We start from the raw sequence: 19,087 nt of genomic DNA, 5'->3' as shown, positions 1-19,087 counted from the left end.
AAAAGACTAGGTTAATTCTACCACTTAAAGATTTATCAGATAAAGATCTGTCAATCACAAAAAGTTATAGGACTTCTGCTTTTTAGTCTTGTCAACTGGTTCAAATGGGTCAGATGTGAGCTAGTGGTAACGAGAACTAATATCTTAGTTAAGACAAAACAAAACAAATCCTGCTGCTCCCAAAACCAGGAGTCTCCACTCTGAAATGTTCTACCTCAATTTCTTCAGTCCCTCAAAACTCTCAGGGACTTGTAAATCTTTCTCAGGCACTATGCATTGCTTTCTTTCTCATCCAAAACTTGAGAAGAATTTGGATTCAAGCAAGGATGATAACTGGCATCTATTAACTATAATTGAAAAGGTTCCAGGGTATCTAATTTTCTAGGTGTTAGATGTTAATCATTAGGGTTGTACAGAAACCCATGCAGGTTTTTGTCAAAGACTTCATTTGCACACCTAGGTTAGCCAATTTCCCCATGCTGAGAGAAATGGGTGTGGCATGTATTCACATATGAAGATGTGCCAGCTTAGCACAGAGTGTCACATAATTGCTTAACATCTCTCTAACCGAACATCTAGGCTGAAATACAAGATGATGTTTGAAAATGCTATTTTATTTGACTTAAATATTTGGTTTTCTTTTCTTTTTTTTTTTTTTTGAGACGGAGTCTCACTCTGTCACCCAGGCTAGAGTGCAGTGGTGTGACGTTGGCTCACTGTAACCTCCACCTCCCGGGTTCACGCCATTCTCCTGCCTCAGCCTCCTGAGTAGTTGGGACTACAAGTGCCTGTCACCACGCCCGGCAAATTTTTTGTATTTTTAGTGGAGACGGGGTTTCACCATGTTAGCCAGGATGGTCTCCATCTCCTGACCTCGTGATCTGCCCGCCTTGGCCTCCCAAAGTGCTGGGATTACAGGCGTGAGCCACAGCGCCTGGCCAAATATTTGGTTTTCTTAAAGTCACCAAATGGTTCTATGGGCAGAAAAAAAGAGAAAAGAAAAACTACAGACTGTTCATAAAGTCATTCAGAAAATATTCCAAGTTAAATATTTAGTAACATCAAATCTTAGATTATGGAAATTTACATTCTAAAAACTATATACATATAAATTTATGTATATAATTCCAGCAGGAAGTAAGGAAGGTCTGATCACCAAAGCAGAGGAAGAAGTTTATGCCCAAGTGATCATGAAAAAGTGACTGCACTCAGAAGAGGAAACAGGGTTTGGGCTAAAAGTCAATAACTATGCATTAAATATTATGTCATTTGAAGAGATTCAGAAATGCATTTGTGTTGAGCAGTGACTGAAGACGACAATGTTAGTAGTAATGTTGGGAAGGAGAATCTTATCTGTATCTGACCCCTTTAAAAATTAGAGATGTTCCAGATTTGATGGTTTCACCATTCAGATTCCCCCTCTCTGCACCATACACTTCAGGCCAAAGGTCAGGATGCAAGTTCCCATTGAAATCGTCTTTAAGAATCGAGGGCAGAGGAACAACAGGAACACAATAGGGTCCACCAAAGCCCCGGTCACACCTAAGAAAGAGAGGGAGTGGAGAAAAGACATTTGTCACGAGTTCAAAGAGCCATATTTATTTTTGCGTTAGAAAAGAAAGAAACTGCCAGTTTTATTAACTTACACACAGTGTCCAGCATCACAAATCCCTCGTCCTGAGCACATCCAAGGGCACCCTGAGGCCAGTACAACATTATCAATCGCCCAGGAATCAGCCCCCACAGTGTAGTTGGCCTGAATCCATCTGAACCGGGTCCTGGGAGAACTAACCAAAGAAAACACACCATTGGTTTGACGAGCAACCTTGAAAGCACAAGGACATTTATTTTAATTCCCTTTTCTCTTTAAAGTGCCCTCCTCCAGAGTCCAGTTGTCTCTTCCTTGACGCACTTTATCTTCCTACTAAGTAGTAGGAAATGCTGTTTTCTCTTGACTCATCAACAGGAGAGTAGAAAGCATGTTATTTATATATTTCACTTTTTTTTTCTCATGTAAGATTCTACAAACACATGTGTGAAATGGAAAAGTTATTTTGAAATATCCACTTGTTTTGTTTTTGAAATATATGCAGAATTTTAGTTTTTGCTTTCAGACTCTTATTGCTATTCAGTACTGGGAGGGACTGAAGGTGATAAACATGAGGAAAAGTTGGAGTCTTACAAAATTCTGGCAGTGAGGTCTCTATTTTACTGTCCCGGAATGGTTTCTGAGAGTAAATGGAAGCCCTTGATACTTCTGCACTCCACTTTGGTTCTCGAGGTCCTGGGTTTCTAAAGCTGAGGTCTAGAATGATGTGATGCATTCTCATATTTTCTATTTATTTGCAGTCTGTTATTTGGAGTATCTTGGGTCACAAGACTGCTTTATCCAGAAAGAGATGCAGACTTACCAAACAACAGTAACAGCCCCTGACTTAGGAAAAGTTTGCATAGAAGTGTGTTTGTCTATGATGTGGAATGTGGAACACAGTCTACTTGAAGTAGAATTTCAGCAGCACCATTCTAAGTAGTACTGTTTCCCCTACACAAACTCTCTGTGGATGTGACACAGCTGTCGGCATGGTGGCTTTAACATGGAAACCTCATCACAGCACCACTGTTTAACACCTGTCAGTGGTTCCCCTACACGTGCACTGTCAAGACCAAACTACTTATGACGACATACATGGTTCCTCCATTGTCTGCCCTCTTTCCTGGCTCCAGACCTCCTACTTCTCACCTTGCAATTATATTCTGGCAACACTGAACCCTTGAATTTTCCCATCCACTCATGCTTTTTCTGGCTTCCTGTATTTTGTTTTGGCTTACGCCAGCACAAGTGCCCTCTCGCTCCCCTCTTCTCCTGGATAAGCCCTATTCAGAGGCAGCTGAGACATCAACTCCTTTAGAAAGCTCCCTCCAGTTCTCCCCAAATGAGTTAGGTAGTATGCTCCTGTGTTTCGATAATATCTCTGAGTACTTCCTCTGGTATCATCTCATAGCATAAATAGCTGCTTAGAGGTTTGTTATCCTAAATACAGTGATGTGCCGCGTAACGACGCTTCTGTCGATGATGGACTGCGTTTATGACAGTGGTCTCATAAGATTATAATGGAGCTGAAAAAAATTCTTATTGTCGATTGACATCTTGATGATTCTGACCTTGTGTATGCCAAGGCTAATAATGTGTGTTTTTGTGTCTTAGTTTTTAAGAAAGAAGTTTTAAAAGTTAAAGTTCTCAAAATATTAAAAGCTTATAGAATATAGAAAGAAAACATTTTTGTACAGATGTACAATGTGCTTGTGTTTTAAGCTAAGTATTATCACAAAAGAGTCTAAAAGTTTAAGAAAAGTTTATAAAATGAAAAAGTTATAGTAAGGTGAATTTATTATTGAAGAAAGAAAATATTCTTTTTTAAAATTTAGTGGAGCCTAAGTGCATAGTGTTTATGAAGTCTATAGTAGTGTACAGTAATATTCTAGGCCTTCACATTCACTCACCACTCACTCACTGACTCACCCAGAGCAACTTCCAGTCCTGTAAGCTCTGTTTATGGGAAATACCCTGTACAAGTGTACCAGTTTTTAATCTTTTATACCATATTTTTATTGTACATTTCCTATGTTTAGAGATACAAACACTTGGAATTATGTTACAATTGCTTACAGTATTTAGTATAGTAAAATGCTGTACAGCTTTGTAGCTGAGGAGCAATAGGCTATATCATACAGCATAGGTGTGTAATGGGCTAAACCATGAAGGTTTATGTAAGTTCACTCTATGCTGTTCACACAACAATGGAATTGCCTAACAATGCATTTCTCAGATATATCACCATCGTTAAGTGACGCATGACTTTAATATATTTGGATCCCGGCATCAGCTTATTCATTTAGTACCAGAGTGCTTAAAACACTGTAGATATTCAATAAGTGTTTGTTGAATTAAAAAAAATGAGTAAATGAGCTACAACTAAGCACTATTTAAAGCTTTAGCAGTCATAGGAAACTACTTTAGGCTAAATACTAAAATGTTTTGGCTTCCTGAATTTTCCCTTGCCACTTGGTTGTACATGTCTGGATCAGGTTTGCACCAGGAAAACAGAAACCACTATAAATACTTAACACAGAAAGAAATTAATGCAAGGAATTGGATGTATAGAAAGTGGCAGAGCAGAGAAGCCAGTAGAAGCAGCGAGGAAACCAGAGTTTAGCAAAGTCAGGAGGCCACTTACTATGAGTCTAAGACTAGAGGGACACAGGGAGGAAGTGTTGCTGTTGGTGCCCAGGGACCAGGGTCACCTGGAGGGCCACCCACGGGAGCCAGAGCCACAGAAGTTGGCCAAGACGCAGCTGAGGCAGAAAGAAGGGGGAGGAACACCCTGATTTATCCCTTATTTCTCCCCTCCTTTCTCCTGCCAGTGTCTGACAGCAGAGGTAGGAGGCTGGGAAACGCAACCTGCCATTCAGAACAGAGCACAGGAAGGGAGAGGAAAGGATCTTGGAGGGGAGCAGTCCCAGGAGGTAATCAGTCACCATAGTACCCGTTAGTTCCTAGAAACATCCTCCAATGATCCAAATGCCTGCGCCACAAAAGTGGGAGCCTGCTGTAAGTCAGTACAACTCTTGAATGTGATCTGAAATGCCGGGGAGGGGAAGACAGATGCAAAATAATATGAGCATTCCAAAGGAACCAACCTTTTGTTCATATTGTGGTACTGAGATGAAAAAAAAAAAACGAAGGGTACTCTCCAATATGTGGTAATTTCACATACTGCTTAGTGTGAATAAGTATCAGTCTGGTTTATGGGCAGAGACTTACTTTTACAACAGTTTAAAAATGGAATCTGGTGGGCAGCCTTTATGTTAGCAAAGAACAGAAAAGTTCAGCCTCGTAAAACTTTTGGTGCTCTCTAGCCACATTTAAAACTTGCAACCCAAAGCACCCTGCACTTTTTTTCTTCCTGGCACTTCCATGCATAATTATCATGAAAGAATAATAGAATTCCTAGGCCGAATCACAATTATTTTCAAATTAAGTGACAGGCACCCAACGTTCTGACATGTAGCCAAATGACAATTCTCACATGGTGGAGAGTGGAAGGTAGACAGTGATCCGCTTCCAATTCTGGAATCTTTCTGAGGTGTAAATTGAACTTTCCGTGTAGTGCAGACAGCCAATGGTTGGAGGAACACACTCTTCGGTGACAAGATGCCAGTCCTTGCCATTGTTCAGAGAATACTGGAGCTGTACACTGTGGGAGCTGCTGAAGGGCTTGCTACAGCCCATGCTCATTTCAAACTGCAGAAAGGTAGATGCTGACACATGAAAATCCCAGGTCTCAGCATAACGAGGTTTTCCTGAAAAAAAAAAAAAAAAAGTGTAATGATAGCATACATGTGTGCCATTTTCTTATTTGGTGTTTATGCTTATAATAAACATTTTCAATAGCAAACAAAAATCACGGCGTATCTTTAATGCCCCGTATGTGCTTTGACTTTTCTTCTTATGTTTTCTGTTTTTATTTGGTTACCACAGATTTGGAAATATGGAAGGCTGCTAATTTGAAAAGCATTACCACCTTGGAAAGGGCTAACATAGTATCTTTAAAATACTGATATATTACAGTTTTACATATTTTTGTGGTTACATGTGATATTTTGATACATTTATACAATATGCAATGATCAAGTCAGGGTTATTGGGATATCTATCACTTCAAACATCTATCTTTTTTTAAACACAGAGTCTTAAGTCTACAAGGTATGAAACATAGGAATGTCTTCTCATAGATTTTTTTTGCTCTTCTTTTAAGAAACCTTACTCATATCATTCACGTTCCGTGAAAGACAGTTCCAACAAAAACCATCACTAGGATGACCAAGTTGTCTTAGGACAATAAAACTTCCTTTTTTTCCCTGAGAGCCACCCTCAGCATGGGTAATTAGGCACAGTTTTGCATTAGAAAGTTTCCTCCTGAGTTTTAGTTAATTTAGTCCTCTAGGTAATCAAATATTCTCCTTTTATCTAGTGATAATATATACCTATGTTTTCAGTGAATATCAGAGCAGTGTCCATGGAGAGACAGTCAATATCGACTTGACCTCCTTGGATTCGATACCAGTTGGCTTGCAAATCTATAGAGCCATCAAATTTGTCTTGAAATCCAGTTTGAGAGCTGTCATTCATTCCTATAAGAACATCATCCAAAGCCCACTGGGCTGAATGCTTCCCTGCAATCAGATGAATAAAGGCAGTTAGAGAAGGTTTGTTACATAGCAATATGAATATCTTCATGATGGTGATTTTAAATCAAATTGTCTAGAAATTGACAGCAAATTAAGAAACACACAGTGCAAGGTGGGTATGGATACTGCATGACCTAAAAGCTACCAGAAAGCTGGAGTGAGCAGTAAGTTACCATGTTGTGGCTGCCACCATCGAAATGCTGTTGCAGGTGTCTTCGCCTCCTGTGGCAGGTCAATGGAAATGATCTGTGGTTCCAGGAAGGACATGAAGTCCAACTCTCGAAGCAAATGCCAGAGTATCCCATTGTCATTTGAATACTGAACAATAAGCCCTGAGTTAAAAGACATAAATCCAGTTATTTGGACACTTTCCTAGAGGGAAGGAACAGTATTTCTTAAATGGTGAGACTGCAGCAACCTCAAATTGTGTCTCCTAGAATAAGAGGGCATATTCGTGTAACTTCCAAGGAATGAATTAGTGGACCTGAAGGCTCATCAATTTTTTGAGAGTTTCTAATGCACTGATTCCCAGGAAATGAAGGAAAAAATACAGAAGCTCTTATAAGACTACTCAGCTTTGTATAAGTGATGAGTAAGTTGGTAAGGGGAACATAAAAACCCACTATAGATCATGTATTTGAATTTCAGATTCTGTTCTGAACATTACAAAATCTCATATCATTATTACATATTCAGAAGAAATATCTCAATCTCCCTGGCAAAAAAATCAAGTAGCTCTTTGTTGCCGAAGCACAAGGCAATAGGCACTGCCTGGTCTGAAAATCTATTAAGCAGAAAGATCCCTTTACTCGCACTTCACACTTTGTCAGACCTTGGTCAGTGAAGCCTAAGTGAAACCAAATTATTATTATTATTATTTTTTATTTTTTATTTTTTTAAAATTAATTAATTAATTATTATTATTAAGTTCTAGGGTACATGTGCATAACGTGCAGGTTTGTTACATATGTATACTTGTGCCATGTTGGTGTGCTGCACCCATCAACTTGTCAGCACCCATCAACTCGTCATTTACATCAGGTATAACTCCCAATGCAATCCCTCCCCCCTCCCCCCTCCCCATGATAGGCCCCGGTGTGTGATGTTCCCCTTCCTGAGTCCAAGTGATCTCATTGTTCAGTTCCCACCTATGAGTGAGAACATGCGGTGTTTGGTTTTCTGTTCTTGTGATAGTTTGCTAAGAATGATGGAAACCAAATTATTAAGTGGCAAAGCAGAAAGGCTCACGCCTCTCCAACGTTAGTCTGACTTTTGTTTCTCTGTGTCACCTTTTCCCCTTTTCTTGTCCCAGTCATCCATGCCCCTCCACTGTCACTAGGGTGATATGATCCAGGGAACTGCACATTAACGTGTAAGGGACCTCATGTCCCTTCTAAAAGAGGGTGCAGAGAAAGTGTAATGTTGAATGAAAGGAAAAGGTTGCTAAGGATGAAATTGTGGGAATTAATTATGTACATATGTGTGTGTGTATAACTAGGTATAAATCAGTGCCCGTGTTAAGAATAAGACTGTGCCAGCCTTTATACCCCCTCTTTGGTAGGAAGGGATAGAGTGGTAGAGGGTATTGATCTAATTGCCTATTCCATAATTTTCCTAAGACTGGCACTGCATATTCATAATTATGACTAGGGATACTGAACCACTTTTTGAATATTCATAGAAATTTTGCTCAGTAAAGTTGTTATTTTCATTATTATTATTACTTTTTGAGACAGGGTCTCACTCTGTCACCCAGGCTGGAGTGCAGTGGCATGATTACAGCTCACTGCAACCTCTGCCTCCCTGGGCTCAAGTGATCCTCCCACCTTAGCCTCCCAAGTAGCTGGGACTACAGGTGTGTGCCACCCCGCTTGGCTAGGTTTTGTACTTTTTGTAGAGATGGGGTTTTGCCATGTTGCTCAGGCTAGTCTCAAAATCCTGGGATCATGCGATCTGCCTGCCTCAGCCTCCCGAAGTGCTGAGATTAAAGGCATGAGTCATTGCACTCGGCAAATTCTAACTCTTTTGGAAAATTATATATATATATTTTTTGCTATATAGAACCTTTCTATTTCTCTATTCTTGACTAACAAGAATTTCTCAACCCTTTATCATGTTGGATAATTATTTTAGTGTCAAAAATATTATAATAAAGTGTAGTGCTAAAAGAATGCTGTTTATGGCTAATTAATTGCACGTGGAATTATTGCCACTACATCTGACAAAGGATGATGCTAGGAACAAAAATGACAAATATGCTAAAATTAGAAATCTCAAGATAATAAAACCTACTGTATTTAAAATAAAAGAACTCATTAGACTGAATGAGAGGATGAAAATATGTTCAAATAACAGAACTCTCTGGGGAGAAAGCATGCTGTATACAGGTGTGGGGATGAGGGTTACAGGTTCTGTTGACGAAGGTGAGACCCACATGTTGGGAAAGGGACAGTCACACTAAAGTTCATGAAGAAAATGGAAGCAAGGCTGTCTTTATTCTAGTCAAGTTGAGGAATGTGTGGCATAAGCTCCAGTCTCCAAACTCTGATGTTGCTCAAGATATGTCCTATGGGCTTTTTAGTGTGATGTTGGATGTCTGAGGGTGCAGACACATCAAAATTCAGGTTTTTTTGTGGTTACTAATTTGTATTAATATGGTTTAAGCTTAATAAGATGAGAGAGAGGCTGAGATTGAGATTACTTAGTTATTTGGGGGTGACCTAATCAGAAGGTAGATAATACTAGAAATGAAGCATCATGAGATAAACTGTCACTGGCTGGTCCTTTATAGTGCCTTTGACTCAAAGTATGGTCTGAGACCAGCACCTGCATCACCTTGGAACAGGCTTTATAACCTGTGATGGTTTAAAAAATATGTCCACACATTCTTTGACACTCCTCCCTTCAAAAAGTGGAGCTTAATTCTCCTCCCTTTGAGTGTGGATAGTCTTAGTAACTTGCTTCTAATGCATAGAATATGGTGGAAGTAATGGTGTGTAACTTTGGAAACAGTCATAAAAGGCATTGCCGTTTACTCCTTGCTCCCTCTCAGATCTCTTGCTCTGGGGAAAGCCAGCCTACATTTAGTAAGGACATTCGAGCAGCCTATGGACAGGTCTACAGGGTGAGAAACTGAAACCTCTTGCCAACAGCAGAGAAGAACTAAAGACTTTTGCCAACAGCCATGTAAGCGAGCCATCTTGGAAGTAGATCACCTAGCCCTGGCTAAGTCTTCCAGTGACTGCACCCCTCCTGCCTTTTGTCTTGACTGCAACCTCACCAGAGACCCTGGGCAGAACCATTTAGCTAAGCTGTTCCCAAATTCCTGACTCACAGAAACTGTAAAATAACAAATATTTGATGTCTTAAGCTACTTAGTTTTGGGATAATTTGTTATGTAGCATACCACTCCAATCCTACTAAATCTAAATTTGCATTTTAACAAGCCTCCCAAATGACTCAGGTGCACATTAAATTATAAGAAACATGGCTCAGGAGGTGCATACTTCATTTGGTTTCTGCCTTTCTCCTCATTAGCTTTTTAAGGAGTGCCACATACACCTTCAGGCAGTAACAAGGTCTAAAGAGATGAGGGCCCCAATTCCAAAGGACAAAGAAGGAGAGCCTCCCAGATAAGAATGAGAGGGTCGAGGAATGCAAGAAAGGGAAACAGCAATATACATATCTCATATCACTTGCGAACCTCATTAGCCATGTCATCTAACACACTGTATATCTGAATAAACCAGGCCCTTTAACTCATCTACCGAGTGTTCAAGGCATGTGAAACACTTCTCTTTCTAAACAGCAGCTCCATCTGCATTCTGCCCAGTCTTACTGAAAATAGCATAATTTTGATTTTAATTCCAAATATGTAAATTGATGCTTCAACTTGAGTAAGTAAAGAATCTCTACTTTCATCACTGGAAGAGATTTGTTCAAGGATTTAAGCAGATTTACATTTTAACAACCAGTTTTCAATAAAAGGCTAAGAAATGCCCGTGGGATGTGAATTATGTGGCCGGCACTGAGTTTATGAAAGTGGCTCAAGACTAGCTGAGAAAAGGTTGCTTGTTACTAAAAGGATACTGAGGGCAATGTGCATCGCAGGGCAGAAAACAGCACTTGTAAACAGAAGGTCAATACAGAGCAAAGACTCCTGTCTATATTATACGATAAGCAGATGCTTTCTATTCTAACTTGCTTAGGATTTATTTTTTTAGGTCATACATAAATAAGGGTATGGATTTGTAATTTTCAGAAGGGTTATACACAAAAATTTCCCTTATATTTCAATGTATCAAATGTCACTTCCTTGGGGAGCCCCCACCCAGACTATTTTTGAGTCCAAGTCAGCACCTCCCACTGCATAAGTTTACTTTCCACCTCACCAGGCTATTTGTTTCTGTCTAACCCTTACAATCTAACATTTTCTGACTTATTTCCTTTCTTGATTGCTTACTACCTGAGTCTTCTCACTAGAATGTAAGCTCCCCTGAGGACAGGGATTTACCCTTAGGTGGTCATTAGTGCCCCACTGGTTCTTCACCCTCTAGTGCATGGTAGGTTTATGCTTCTTTTCCCCTTCACCACACTTTCTCTTTCCCTCTGCCACATGGCTGGCAACATCCAGAATCTATGCGGCAGCCACCTCATTATTCTGGGTGCTGGAATGAGGACCTCGGGTGACCCATGAAGAAAATGTAGCACAGGGAAGAAACCATTTTATTTTAGCCCACTGATATTTAGAGGTTTATTTATTATTGCAGCATAACCTATCTCGTCATGAGGGACATATCTGTCTTTTGGTGATACTGTATCAACAAAAGCACCTAGAACAATGTCTGGCTTAGAACAGATTCTTAATAAATATTTATTGAAGAGATTACAGAATGCAAAAACGGTCTATAAAACCTTCTATACTGCTTCAGTAAATAGATGACTTGGATAATTACTAGACTAAAAGTACTGAGATATTCAGTAAAAGTTATTAAAGCTTTCAGTTAGTGATAAGACAGCCAAGGAAATGGAGAGCTGATGAACACAGCTGTTGGTAGCTCTACTGACTAATAGGTACCGTTTAAGCCAATGTGTTTTATACAGTCATACTGAGATATTAACAAACTTAGAAGGTGCAAACTCTTCACATGTTGCTGAGACCACGGTTTGGAGGAGGACACATCTGAGAAACCTGTGAATTTTGTGCAAGGAGTCAGTTCACATTCAAGGTCCCCTAAGGAATTATATCATATCTGTAGAGCTCCTACAGGCCACCCATGCTTCAAGCCTTTTGCATTTCTTTCAGAACGGAATTATTTGAGGCCGAAGATGGTATGAGTGCCTAGGGAGGGTGGAGTTCGGCACAAGGAGAGAAGCAGTATAGTATGATGGTTATGGCATAAATTCTGGAGCCAGCGTGAGTGCTTTGAATCCCTGCTCATCCACTTATTTAGTGCACGATCATAGGCAGGTTACTTGACCTTTCTGTGCCTCAGATTCTACATCTGCAAAATAGAACTAATTATATTACTTATGGCAAAAGAGTAGGCAGGAGATAAAATGAATTAACACCAGTAAAACACATGGAATAGTGTCTTGCATATAATAAGTCTCAGTAAAAGATAACATTTATTATTGCCAAGAACTGCTCCTCCTACACAAGGATTCTGGTCTGCCCAGAATATAAGTTTATGGGTGGAACTAGACTTTGATCTGCATTCAGTAATGCCCCGTGCAAACAAGTCTCTAGCTTCCATGCTAAATGTAAGAGTCTCTGATATTGTTTTAGGATTTTTTTTGTGTGTGTGCCTCCCTATGGATAGTATAGAACAATAGGGTTCCCTAAAACAAATGCCACTTCGATTCTGCCTACACCCAGAGCAGACATGATATATTTCAGGCCTAAGGATCTGTATAAGAAATCTTAGGGATCATGGCTCTGTGCAGCTGCCGATTCTACAAAGCAGAAGAGAAGAGAAGGAATGATTCAGGGTAAGGAATCAGTTTGCAAAATCCTGGCCAAACTTTGGGAGGAAAAAGGACTAATCTGCCAATAGTAACTGTAATTTCCAAGGAAATATAGCAGCTTACCTTCATTTCTAGTTCTTGGTTTGATGCAGGTAATACCTGAAGTTTTGCTTCCAATTTGTATATAAAATTGAACGAGTCTGGGGAATAAAAACTTCAGTTTACTTACAAATAAGAGTTCAGAAGAGTTTTAACCATTTGCATTTTGATAGTTTAGAAAAAAAACCTCCTGTAATTATTAAGTACTACTTTCAAACTCAAAGGGCATAGACAAGCAGAAAACACATAAATTATAGTAAGCTAATTCGGTAACCATTTAGAAAAAGTTAATTAATATGACCATTCATTTTATTCTGTAATAATGATCTAAACAAAAGGAAACCATTGAATATCACTTCATTGTGACAGTCTGCTATAATGTAATGGAATTACTAAAATGGAAATTGAAATTCCTTAAATCTAGTTAACACTATCATTGGAAACTCAAGATTAAGATTTTTTTTTATTATACTTTACGTTCTGTGATACATGTGCAGAACGTGCAGGTTTGTTACATAGGTATACACATGCCATCGTGGTTCGCTGCGCCCATCAACCCATCATCTACATTAGACATTTGACACTCAGGCTGGCATGCAGTGACACAATCTCAACTCACTTCAACCTCTGCCTTTTGGGCCCAAGTGATCCTCCTGCCTCAGCCTCCTGAGTAGCTGGAACCACAGGCATGCACCACCACACCTGGCTAATTTTTGTATTTTCAGTAGAGACAGGGTTTTGCCATGTTGGCCAGGAGCTGGGCTTGAACTCCTGACCTCAAGTGATCTACCTGCCTCAGTATCCCCAGGTGCTGGGATTACAGGTATAAGCCACCGCATCCAGCCAAGATGAGGAAAAATCTAACTTAAGAAGTTGAATACCATTATTTGTTTAGAGTCAGATTACCTGTCAGTTGCTGATTTAGACTCACTTGGCTAAATTTTTCACAGCGGGCCTTCAGTCAGTATGACGTAAATTATGCCTCAGTCCATAGTGACCGACAGAGAGTACCTGCTTGACAGGCACACCTCTGACAATGCAGATGGAAAGGGACGGAAATTGAAAGCAGAAAAAATATGACACAGGACCCCAGTTTTGTGAGGAGATCTAAAAATTTTAAACATTTTTTTTTCTATTTCCTTTGTTCCACTTCTCAAATAATTTAATTGCTCTTTTAAAAAGCAGTTTTATTTTAGGTGTACTATTATTTCCTTTGATCTTAAAAACCAAACAGTTCTTTATTTTACCAGTAGGTGTCAGTGTAGGCATTTAATATTTCTGGGCACCATTTTCAATAAGTGAATACAAATCAACTTAGATAAACGAGGATGCATCATTTTCGGACATAGAATGTAAGGTTGGAAAAATCTTTGTTTCACACAGCACACACTAAGAATAATATCAAATGGTTTTCATAATAATATCAAACTTTAGAAAATCAAGCTGGCATACCGTAGACACACAGGCCTTGGTGATGACCACACATGGATTCATGAATTGCGGCATGGTTTTTGTAGAAACCACCTATTTTATTGCAAAGCTAAAGTTATCTTCATTTTTACGTATCATAATCTATATACAGAAACATTATTGTATAAATTCTCAATAACAGAACAGAATGTTTTAGGTTAGACCACATCGTGTGGTAAATAATATGTTTGTGAAAAAGCGTACTAGTTAATACTTCTTACCTGATGTTCCTGGTGTCCAGAGGGACCGTCCTGGCTTCCCTTTTCCCAGGGCCATTGAAGTAGAGAGATTTGCCATCGTTAAGTGTTCCACAGCCAGTTCCAACCTGGGCGCCTGTTATCTTGTACCACAGAGGGCTGAGCTTCCCCTCAAACCTATCGAACATCTCATTGTGATTGGGGACATTTGACACACAAGTTCCTTGTGCCGCTTCAGAAAAAAATAGAGAGGAGAGATGCTTTGTTGGAATCATCAAACATGAGAAGGTCTATTCAACACATGGGCAAATGAAGAATGTCCATATGGATTAACATTGGGGAGAGAGACCACATGAAACTTTGTATCTCACAACTGTCGTTCTGAAAGACAGCCATCACTACCATCATCAAAAACACTATTCTGCCTCTGTAAGTTTTTATTTTTTGATAGAGACAGACATTGGGAAGACATTGGGAACCATACATTTCATAGTTCCTGCTGCTGAGGATTTGTGTAAACTGAGAAACAGATTTCATTCACAATAAAATTTGCTCATTTGTTGTCCTATTCTAGGATCAATAGGGGCAGTCAGTCTCAAATTAAAACAAAAATCCTTGAAACTGTGAGGGACAGCTCTCCCCGTAGAAGGCCTGCAACAACATATGTTTGTCTTTGGTCACGCGCCAGATGAAGGCTGGAATACTGAAAAGCTGGGAAGAAGCCTTTTGAAGTTGTCTCCAGGAAAAATAAAAAAAAAAAAGATTTTGAAGCTTATAATATTTTCTCCAATTTTACTCTTTAATCTCAGCTCTTTTCATTTTTGCTTGTAGCAACATCCAAAGGTCACTGTGGTCAGAGATACTTTTCTCATAAAGTACTCTTTTGGCAGACCTGGGTTTATCATAAGATGCATTTTTATTTTAAATGTGTAAAATTACATTTCCTATAGATAGCGACGTAGAGGGCTCACAGAGGCCGTGCAGCCATGCAGCATGTGGTTAAGAGCTTCAGTTTGGGGTTTGGAGAATGACTGCCAGGGTTTGATACTCAGCTCCAGCAACTCCCAGCTGAATGATCTCGGGAGAGTTACTGTGCCTCAGTTTCCTTAAATATAAATAGGGCTTCCAGTACTATGACAGAGTTATTGTTAGAATTAAAGGGGATGAAATAAAAAGAACCTCAATGTCTGGCATGAAGTAGGATCTCAAGCAATATGAATTATTACTGCTATGAATAATAAATCCTCTTAAGGAAACGAAATTTGTATTAGCATGTTTCCTTTCTGGGGCAGCTCAAAACTACAAAATATCCTAGCATCTCACGTGCCTGGGTTGCGACTTCCTACAATTCCCAGACTTAAAGAAGAATAAATTCAGAATTTCTTTCTTTGGGAGAATAACATGAAACACAGCAACTAGAGATGACTATTTTACAATAAAACCCTCAGACACATGTATTTAGCCTTACCAGTATACCCCAGGTCACAGAAACACACTCCTGAAATGCAGTCCCCATGGCCACTGCAGTAACTGGGACAGGGCTCAGATATGTACACTCCATCTAAACCAAATGGAGGCACGTTTTTCTGTGAGCTGCTCTCCTGGATCCATCGGAATCTGGTCTTGCTGTTGGGAAAAACAACACACCTGTTTCTTGTACCAACATCTCATATCAAAGCATTGGAATATAGAAAAATTCAGGAAAATTCAACAGAGACTTAATATTTATTTCAAAGTCATGTCTGCTTGACTGCACTTAACCTTCAAAAGGTGTCTTTCTCTCAGACCTTTTTTTTTGAGATAGCATCTTGCTGTGTCACCCAGGCCGGAGTGCAGTAGGGTGATCTCGGCTCACTGCAACCTCCGCCTTTCAGGTTCAAGAGATTCTCTTTGGGAGGCCGAGGTGGGCAGATCACAAGGTCAGGAGATTGAGACCATCCTGGCAAACCCTGTCTCTACTAAAAATACAAAATGTAGCCAGATGTGGTGGCGGGCGCTTGTAGTCCCAGCTACTTGGGAGGCTGAGGCAGGAGAATTGCTTGAACTGGGGAGGCGGAGGATGCAGTGAGCTGGGATCGTGCCACTGCACTCCAGCCTGGGTGACAGAGTGAGACTCTGTCTCAAAAAAAAAAAAAAAAAAAAAAAAAGATTCTCATGCTTCAGCTTCCAGAGTAGCTGAGATTATAGGCATACGCCACCATGCCCAGCCAATTTTTGTATTTTTAGTAGAGATGAGGTTTCACCATGTTGGCCAGGCTGGTCTCAAACTCCTGGCTTTATGTGATCCGCCCACCTCAGCCTCCCAAAGTACTGGAATTACAGGTGTGAGCCACCATGCCCAGATTGATTTCTTTTTCAGCATAAATGTTTGAATATTTTCTCACCTTCTGCTCTTTTAGTAATAAAATCCAGAAAGATATTCCATTATTTTACTTAATTAATACTTCACCCTGCTATCACGCTCAGTTTATGGATATCTGCAGAAGAGGCTGTTTGGGAACGTTTGAAACAATCTTTCTTTCTTAGGACAGATAAGAGAACTCTGGCTATTTGCTGTTGACATGCTTCAGGTGGGGAAGAGTTAAGTTTGTACTGACAGCTCTATTCACCTGTGCCTTCCCTCCCTTCCTGTTCATCTCTCATCTTTAAATCACAAACACCAGTTTTAACTGCCAATGAACAAAAGAAGGACCTGGTCCGAGTACTTCAAAACCCTGGAACACTAGAGGGCTGGGCTACTGCCCAGTTCTTCGTCTCCTAGAACAATAGTTTTGAGGTTGCCAAACTAAAATTTGTCCCAATTGCTTTCCAATTTTTAAAATACATCTTTTCTTTTCCAACATATGGAAAACACACACACACACACACACACACACACACACACACACACACACCCCTGTGATTTCATACCAGGGAAATATCTTTTCCTTCTCAGTTCCGCTATAATCAAAGGATGAAAATGTATTAGTATATCTACATTCCAATTTATTTTGCTGCCAGTATTTATAGACTTTTGAGTTAATCCAGCTTCTTAGTACACAAGCATAAATCATCTTAAAGATTAATGAAGATTGTTAAAACCATAGATAAAGACAGCTCCCTCTCCCCTCTATTATTGTGAGGATAACATGGCAAGATCAGAATGGATTTCTTTTTGGCTCTTCAAGTGGCTTTGGAAATTTGGCAGCACTGAACCATAACCTTGGCTTTTTTCCCCCCTTCATTATTTTAAGTTACCTACTCATGGCAACTTTATAAACTGTAACTAGTAATGTTGTTTATTAGGTTTAAAATTTTTTGAGATAATTGCCTATTAACGTAAGCCCCAAGCCCCAGTTTCAGTGTAAGAGGAAGGTAAACATACAAATATATTTCCTTTGGAGCTAATTTGAAATATATTGGTCTTCTTTTTAAGGTAAAAAGAATTGAATTAAATAAGTTTAGAAAAACAAAGCAAAAGCAAAAAAAATAAAAAGGTACAGTTGTCTTAGTGTCATGGACCTTGGGAAAATTCCTTCCCTTGGAGCTGAAACATTATTCAGCCTCTGAAGGTATCTGTCCTCTTGAAGGAAGTAAGGGAAATAATGAACACCAGCATTTGTCAACTACTCTTAAGGAAAGTGTTAAGGCCTCTATGCCTCTTCCAAAAGATAGACTGCATGTTTGTGATAAATGAGGAAAATATGCCAATTCCCTAATACAAGTCCTCTTGGATTAGAAGTCATGCTTGCTGCTTCTTTTTTATGTTGCTATGATAGAACCCAGAGAAACATGGATCCACAGCATCTGTGGTAAGGGAAGTGATGAAAGAGAAAGGAAAACTTCTTTCCCCCACCCCAGGCTCTTTCACTTGGGCAAGATGAGGGCATCTCTCCATCAGTTGCCCCATTTCATGGAAGAAACCAGCTCGGATTTGGGCCCAGAAGCATTCAGAGGGTTGAAGAATCCTAAGTTTACGTAGAATTTTAGAAAAAGTTTTGGCAATTGGATACTGAATGAAGGACAAGTGAAATCCTTTGACCTGTCTCTGATTCTTGGGCTCTTACAGATTTTATTATAAGAGAATCAAGTTCCGATTTGGCCAGAGTGAGGAGGTATCCTTGTTTGCAGTTATAGATCCTAAGGCTCCTATAGACCCAAGAAGCAGAATGCACTGTTACATGTTTGAGAGGGTAAAAGACCCCAGGAGCTCAGTACTAAGGAATACTTATTTAGATTTAAAAAAGAAAAACACCAAAAGACTAATCATTTGGTTAACAGGGCGAGTCCGGTATGTGGTGAATCATAGCTGCGGGTCCTAGATAGAAGACTGTATTTCAGAGTGAAAGGGGAAGAGATGGTTCCTTTTTCCCTTCTTTCAATCTTTGCTAGTTTGTTTTTTGTTGAAAGGTGCAACTCAAAGCAATAAAGATTTCACTGGCCATGACCTCAGCACGCTTTGCTTCATTTCCATTTCTCCAAGTTATGCCTGGTTCCCGATGTCTACGGCCACTCTGTTCTCTTCTCGGTGGCAAAATCTTGGGATTGAACACAAGCGATTTAGCAACCTCAGGGTTCCTGGAATAGGTGGAAGAACTGGTAAAGAATTTATTATAAAAACTAGTCACTGAGAGACCATCAGAAGAAGGAAGGAAATAAGTAGGCTAAAGTTAAGTTAATAACTATGTCTCAATTCTATACTTTTAAAGTAGAGGAGATACAGTCTTGCAATTGTGACTACTAATGTATTTGTGCATATGTTCTATTCTTGCCTTTTCAAGGAGACACAGAATGTGGAACAATGATTTCTTAAGTAGCACTGGATACATTTTGGAAAAATATGAAAAAGGAAGGTGTCTTCATTATAGCTAACACCTACTGCTGGTCTTTATTCCTTATTCAACATCCCTTCATTCAATTTCTAAATTAATTTAGAAAGCATCTACAGCACGCTAGGTGCAGTACTAATGCTAGTAATACTATGAGGAACAAAACCCAGACATGCTTCCTGCCTTCATGTAGCCCACAGTTAAGTGAGGAGACACACTTAAACACCCACACAAATGCACCTGTGCAACTCTGACAACCATTAAGAAGGACATAGAGAAGAGTATCTAATAGAGGTC

General features: G+C 39.6%; 1 protein-coding gene across 3 annotated transcripts in view; it reads right to left on the bottom strand.

Moving 5' to 3' along the window:
- Positions 1–19,087, bottom strand: part of RELN (reelin) — a 515,960-nt gene that overhangs the window by 88,226 nt on the left and 408,647 nt on the right. For all 3 annotated transcript variants that reach the window (XM_050782664.1, XM_050782662.1, XM_050782663.1), the window contains exons 29-36: positions 15,451–15,608; positions 14,007–14,214; positions 12,340–12,416; positions 6,423–6,581; positions 6,046–6,234; positions 5,088–5,361; positions 1,647–1,787; positions 1,365–1,542 (exon numbers count right to left, since the gene is read on the bottom strand). In XM_050782664.1, the coding sequence (XP_050638621.1) occupies positions 1,365–1,542; positions 1,647–1,787; positions 5,088–5,361; positions 6,046–6,234; positions 6,423–6,581; positions 12,340–12,416; positions 14,007–14,214; positions 15,451–15,608 (1,384 nt within the window). The remainder of the gene's footprint in view (positions 1–1,364; positions 1,543–1,646; positions 1,788–5,087; positions 5,362–6,045; positions 6,235–6,422; positions 6,582–12,339; positions 12,417–14,006; positions 14,215–15,450; positions 15,609–19,087) is intronic.

This window comes from Macaca thibetana, chromosome 3 (assembly GCF_024542745.1).
Source record: "Macaca thibetana thibetana isolate TM-01 chromosome 3, ASM2454274v1, whole genome shotgun sequence".
In the NCBI taxonomy this organism is placed as follows: Eukaryota; Metazoa; Chordata; class Mammalia; order Primates; family Cercopithecidae; genus Macaca; species Macaca thibetana.
This window is presented reverse-complemented; position numbering and strand designations above follow the sequence as displayed.